The sequence below is a fragment of the Alexandromys fortis genome, unplaced genomic scaffold, assembly GCF_014885135.2.
Source record: "Alexandromys fortis isolate MF-2015 unplaced genomic scaffold, M_Fortis_MF-2015_v1.1 scaffold_26, whole genome shotgun sequence".
NCBI classification, from domain to species: Eukaryota; Metazoa; Chordata; class Mammalia; order Rodentia; family Cricetidae; genus Alexandromys; species Alexandromys fortis.
The window spans coordinates 6,831,019-6,837,664 of record NW_026067894.1 but is presented as its reverse complement, the minus strand read 5'-3'; the positions used below and the strand labels follow the sequence as shown (position 1 = coordinate 6,837,664).

The 6,646-nt window shown below is 49.5% G+C and overlaps 1 protein-coding gene and 1 pseudogene across 1 annotated transcript; one reads left to right on the top strand and one right to left on the bottom strand.

Annotated features, from left to right (window-relative positions):
- Positions 1-835: 835 nt before the first annotated feature.
- Syf2 (SYF2 pre-mRNA splicing factor) lies at positions 836-6,563 on the top strand. The gene is made up of 6 exons (XM_050153963.1): positions 836-1,028; positions 1,179-1,283; positions 2,485-2,610; positions 3,292-3,409; positions 3,882-3,972; positions 5,316-6,563. Exons 1-6 carry the CDS (start codon positions 939-941, stop codon positions 5,416-5,418), a joined length of 633 nt encoding a protein of 210 aa, XP_050009920.1. The 5' UTR covers positions 836-938; the 3' UTR covers positions 5,419-6,563.
- Positions 5,710-6,646, bottom strand: part of LOC126507800 (RNA transcription, translation and transport factor protein-like) — a 3,285-nt pseudogene continuing 2,348 nt past the window's right edge.

Genomic DNA, 6,646 nt, shown 5'->3' with positions numbered 1-6,646 from the left:
TTTTTTTTGAGACCAGGCTGGCTTTGAACTCACAGATCTGCCAGGGTGTCTCCCACGTGCCGAACTGCTTTTATTTTTGAGGCAGTCTCAACGTGTTACCTGGCTTAGATATAAGCTAGACAAGACTGAGCGTGCAGTAACTCACAGGATTAAAGGTGTGTGCAGGATATTGGCTTGTGTTTAACTTTTTAAAAAGTCTTGTGCGGTTTTATTTACCTTTGTTACTTTTGAAAAGCAAGCAAAACTTTCCTGAGCTTAAGAAACATCTCCCTACAGGGGAGGGGGACTCAGAAGAGTTTACCCTCAACTTCCAGTTTTGTTTTCTTGTTACTGCTTAAGCTTTTAATTTAGATGGTCCCTTTTTGTCTGCTTGGAATAAACGGTCATGCCTTGTAGCACTAAGTCGCTGTGAGGCCCAGGCAAGTCTCATACTTGGTACCTCCTGCTGGGGTGCCACGAGTGTGCCACCACAGCTACTTGTACTTAAACGTCTTTACACTTGGGCGACGGTTTCTCATCTGTAGTTGTCATATTAGAAAGGAACACGTTTCATGTGCCCCTGTTGTATTCCTGCATTATCTTAGTGGCTTTGGTAGTTGCTGTGGTACTGGGATGTGGGAGTGGGCAGTATGGAGTTGGCCGTGTTCTGCAGTAACATCAGAAAGTTATCCGCTCTATGGAAGCGACTCAATACCGATTGCACTCAACCTATGTGAGGCAGGGTGCTTCAGAGCAGGTGACATGAATTCCCAACCATGGTTCCTTCCGGCCATTTCCGTCTCAGTGACCCGTTCCTGAGTTTGCCTCTCCTCCTGGACGATCCTTGATGTCGCTTCTGCCGGCTGCGCCTGCGCACAACCACGCTTAGCGTCAGCTGCTCGCACTAAAGGGGCGGGACAATCCCCGATGTAACTGACGCCAAACGGAAGGGGCGGGGCATGCAGCCCGGGGCTAGAGGCCGACGGAAGTGCTCGTTGTTGTTGCCGGAAGTAGAGAAGGCTGTAATGGCGGCTGCGACTGAAGTTGAGGTGAGTACCACCGGCCTCGCGCAAGGTTCTGTCGGGCTGACGCCGGGCTGGGCATGAGGCGAGTCCGGTCGAGGCTACTGGGGAGGCCGGGGTGTCAGGCCCAGGCTGTGTCCGTGGGGACGTCGAGCCTGAAGCCGGTTGTGATCGCAGGTGCCCGCGGACGTCGCGGAGGACCGGCCCTCGGCCGCCGAGGAGCTGGCGGCGCAGAAACGCGAGCAGAGACTGCGCAAGTTCCGCGAGCTGCATCTGAAGCGGGTGAGTGGCGGGGACACGGGCTGGAGGAGGAAGGCGCAGTAGCTCTCCAGGCCCCAGGGCGGGGCGTCCCGGGACCGGAAGATCTCGGTGGAGGACGTGGATTCGCGTGGAGGTCGCTTTTACACACGTCAAAGCCACACCCGCTCGCTCCTCCCAGGGCCCACCCACACGATTTAGTTTATCTAGGGTAGGTTTGCTCTTTTCCTAACAACCCCCTTGCTTGCCATGATCCAATCAAATAATTCATTTTTCATCTAGGGAAATATTTAGCTAGAAATACGAAGAAACTTCTTAGTAAGAGTTTCCTCACCTTAAAAGCAACGAACATGCCGGGCGGTGGTGGCGCACGCCTTTAATCTTAGCACTCGGGGGCAGAGGCAGGTGGATCTCCGTGAGTTTGAGATCAGCCTGGTCTACAGAGCGAGTTCCAGGACAGCTAGGACTGTCGCACGGAGAAATCCTGCCTCGAAAACCAAAAACGAAAACAAAAATATCCGCACACACTTGTCCTCTTTTCCAAGTTCAAACTCAAAAAAGTGTAATTTGCTCATCTGGTGCCAGCACTTGCTGCTAAGCCCGAGGACCTAAGTTTGATCCCCAGAACCCGCATGGTGGAAAAAGAGAACTGATACCTGAGAGTTGACCTCTGACCTCTGCACAAACACACAAAGTGAATTCATAAGAAAGGTTTTTTTTTTTTTTTTTTTTTTCTTTCAAGACAGGGTTTCTCTGTGGTTTTGGAGCCTGTCCTGGAACTAGCTCTTGTAGACCAGGCTGGTCTCGAACTCACAAAGATCCGCCTGCCTCTGCCTCCCAAGTGCTGGAATTAAAGGCGTGCGCCACCACCGCCCGGCCATAATAAAGGTTTTAAATAAAGTATAACGTCTTTGCTTGCCACTGTCCTGTGATGTGGTGCAGTGGGGGCCCTTTGGCAACCTTTGTTCTGATAATAAAGGATGCACCCGACTGAACAGGCAAAGCTTACAGTAGCCCTTAGGACTGCAGATCACCAAAGCTTTGCAGCCCAGCATCTCATCCTGTGGTATGCCTTGATGAGTCTATTCCTGTGCTTAAAGTCATTGGGAGCTCTTATTGCTTGCAGCCTTAGCTGGGATCACTTAGTTGCTCCAGAGAAGCCAGGGTCTATTTGGGCCCCTCTCATGTTTTATCTGTTGCCTCCTTTTTTGTCTTACGATTTTAGAATGAAGCTCGCAAGTTAAATCACCAGGAAGTTGTGGAAGAAGACAAAAGACTTAAGTTGCCTGCAAACTGGGAAGCGAAGAAAGCGCGTTTGGAGTGGGAGCTGCAGGAGGAAGAAAAGAAAAAGGTTAGGAAGCCCTGGTTGCTCCCTTCCATTGAGACGGGAAATCCCGGTAGCTGGGTAGGTGGGGGAGTTGTTTACCTCAGGGAGCCTTATTCCGGGTTTCTCTGTGTAGTGCTGGTTGTTCTGGAACTCGCCCTGTAGACCAGGCTGGCCTTGAACTCACAGAGATCTGCCTGCCTCTCTTTCCCTAATTCTGGGATTAAAGACATGGGCCACTGCTGCCTGGCTGAGCCTTACTTTTCTTGTCTGTAGGACAGGGTCTATAACAATGGTTACTTGAATCAATTGTTAATTCTGTGATATAACATGTGCAAATCATTTAAAACAGGTCTGACACCTGCTCCATTCTGTTGCTGTTGATTTTAGTTTTGTTGGCTTTTTATTTGTATGTGTGTGGGCACAGGAGGGAGAGGACAAATTATAGAAGTCAGCTCTCTCCTTCCACTGTGTGAGGCCTGGTCTAGAACTCAGGTGGTCATGATTGACAGCAATTACCTTTACCCACTATGCCGCTATGAAGGCCTGATGCTTGATTCTTCATTAGAAGTTTATCTAAAATAGGCCGAATAGTTGGGCATGATGGATCATGCCTATAGTTCCAGCACTTGGGAAACTGAGGCAGGAATTTGAGGTCAGCCTGGGTTCCGAAACTGAAACATAGCGGGAAGGTGCCTGTCCTTTCAGGAGTGTGCAGCGAGGGGGGAGGACTATGAGAAGGTGAAGCTGCTGGAGATCAGCGCAGAGGATGCGGAGAGATGGGAGAGGAGGAAGAAGAGGAAGAACCCTGACTTGGGCTTTTCAGGTACAGCTGGCCTGTGCTGGCCTCTGCTCTACTCATTGGGCCTCCTGGACCAAGGCTTCTGCTCTAGTGAGAGCACACACCCATTGCGCTTCATTCATGGAATATTCTAGGCGGCCAGTGAGAGCGCAAGTGTGTCACAGTAGAACCCAGGCCCACCTGTCTGTCCGCTGGCTGCTTTGGTCCCTGGTGTAAAGTTAGCCTTTGTCGTCACCATTTCCTTCCTTAGTCTCACTGTGTAGCCCAGGCAGTCACAGACTCAGGAGCCTCCTGCCTCAACCTCCTGAGTGGTGCCTTTACAGGAGTGCGCTATCACCCCTGACAGAATTAGCCAGTTTTCCTGTCAGCCCGTTCAGGGTCGAGGCTGTGCTTAGGCCAATGTCCTGTGCACGTAGGACAACAGTTTTGAGTTTTCTCTTGTAAGTAATGCCAGGTGGTGAGGACACAGATCACCTCTGGTTCTCATTTTGTTCAGATTATGCTGCCGCCCAGTTACGCCAGTATCACCGGCTGACGAAGCAGATCAAACCTGACATGGAAAGCTACGAGCGGCAGAGAGAAAAGCAGTGAGTCCTTGGGGGAAGGCAGTGCCGCGCTGGGGCGGTGGGTGCGAATAGACTTCCAGACACTGCAAATACAAACTAGTTAAACTACTCGAGCCATTTCTACTGTGTGGCTCGGGCGGCTGTTCTTGAACTCACAGCAGTCCTCCTGCCTCAGTCTCCTGAGTGCTGGGGTTACAGGTTTACCAATTTGCCTGACCAAACTCAGTCTAATGGTGACTTGTGGATTACCACTGGCTGTCTTGGTGACACTGGTTACTGTTGTCCTTGTTGCATAGTGGGTAAGCCCTGACTGCTCTTGGAAACTTGCTGGTGGCCAGCACCAGCTCTTTAGAGCTAGGTGCTCTTGTAGGAGCTGGATGTTTGGTGCTGGGGTGGGTCAGCATTGGTAAGGACCAGATGGTAAATATTTGTACTTAAGGGGCTAGTGTTCTTCATTCACGGCTGCCCTAGCTGAGAGAGGTTGCATGAGCTGTGGCAGGTGGGGCAGGCTCTATTTGTTTTCAAGATAGAGTTTCTCTGTGTATCCCTGGCTGTCCTGGAATTCAGAGATATGCCTGTCTTGGCCTCCCAACCACTGGATTAAAGGCATGTGCCACCAAGCCAGACAGCCAGGGTCCTTTTTTTTTTTTTTTTTTTTTTTTGGTGGAGGAGGCAGGATTTCTCTGTAACAGCTGTCCTGGAACTAGCTCTGTAAACCAGGCTGGTCTTGAACTCATAGAGATCCACCTGCCTCTGCCTCCCGAGTGCTGAGATTAAAGGTGTGCACTGCCATGCCTGGCTGGGCCCCTGTTTTGACGCATGTGGAAATAACTTTAAGCACTCTGCTCCCAGCCCTCTGTGATCTTTGGCAAGTCCTCTATACGCTGGCCACTGTTTATGCATCTGAAGAATGCTGTGTTGTATGAGTTGAACTGGCCTGGAACCCAGAGTCCCTCCCGGGACTGGCGTTATAGGCATGCTCATCCAGCCTGGCTCATCTTTTTTTTTTTTTTTTTTTTTTAAAGATTTATTTATTTATTATGTATACAACATTCTGCCTCCATGTATGCCCACACACCAGAGGAGGGCGCCAGATCTCATTACAGATGGTTGTGAGCCACCATGTGGTTTCTGGGAATTGAACTCAGGACCTCTGGAAGAGCAGACGGTGCTCTAAACCACTGAGCCATCTCTCCAGCCCTGGCTCATCTTTTTTGAGCCTGCATTTTCTTTCTTCCTTTACCTTTGCTGTGTCAATAAGTATATTTGTGCATTGTCTCTCATCACCAATACCTGTATATATATTGAAAGTGGAGACTGGGGCACTCATGTCTGACTGGAAATCCTTCTTGCTGTCTTCTCAGTGGAGAAGATTTTTTCCCAACATCCAACAGTCTTCTCCATGGGACGCATGTGCCTTCCTCAGAGGAAATCGACAGAATGGTTTTAGATCTGGAAAAGCAGTAAGTACTCAGTAGGGCAGCCTGGCCTGGAACGCTCTATACTTCACGAGAGAGTGGGTGGGGTGTGCATCTGAGGCTGATGTGCTCGGATGACTTGACGGTCACAGTGCTGGTACCAGCTCATTTCTGACCCCGAATCTGTTGGTTTTGAAGCTGGACATCGAGTAGAGGTTGAGCCCATGGGATTTGGAGATGGGAATACTGATGTAGTCAAACTGTCATGCTGTCCATTAGCTTTCTGTTGCTGTGGCAAGACGTCTAAGCTAACTTATTTTGGCTCCTGATTTTAGAGCTCTTAGTCCATTGTCTTGGCCTGTGGCAGCACAGTGGATCATGAGAAGTCCATGCTAGGAAGCCTAGTCAGCTCCTGAGGACCAGGAAGCAGGCAGATTGGAGGGGAGAAGGGCAGTCCTGATGTCCTTTCAAGGGCACAGCCCTCGGACTACCTTCCTCTTATAAGCTCCACTGAGAGGTTCCAGTACCTTCTAGTATCCCTATCAGCTGGACCAGGCCTTCGGTACCAAGGCCTGGGGTAGGTTTCCAATCCAAACTAATAGTCAGCATTTTGTGCCTATTTGTTTAAGACTGGCCTCATGTTTGCAGGCCAGCCTGGAACTCAAGTAGTGTTTAGATTACTCTGTGTGTATGTCTGTCTGTCTCTATATGGCCATATTATTTATTATGATTTTCTTTTGAGGTAGAATTTTACTATGTAGAGCGGGCTGGCCTCAGACTCCTAGAGATCCTTCCTCCTGAGTGCCTGACCGTTCTTATTTCTGAAAGAGGGGACTCCATTTATGTTTGAGGACCATGCAGGTGTTACAGGGTGCAGTGGTGTATAGCACACACACCTACAGTGCTCATCATCACTGATGGAATTTTTAGGGTGTTTTACCCAAAGTCACACTTCATTGTCCCTACTTTTAGCATCTTTAGAAGCATTCTTTTTGTTGTGGATTTTTGAGACAGCCTCTCATCATGTAGCCTCAGCTGGTCTCCAGCAGGTGGCCAAAGATGCTCAGAAGTGCTGTGACCAGAGGCTGTAGTTGCTGGGTCTCATTGTTTACACTGAGGTTCTACTAATTAGCTCAACCATCTGAAGCTGATTAAACTGTGCCTGCCCCCCCCCAAGGTGGTTTTTTTTTTTTATTTGTTTGTCTTTTTTTTTTTTTCCCCCGAGACAGAGTTTCTCTGTCCTAGAACTAGCTCTGTAGACCAAGCTGGCCTTTTTT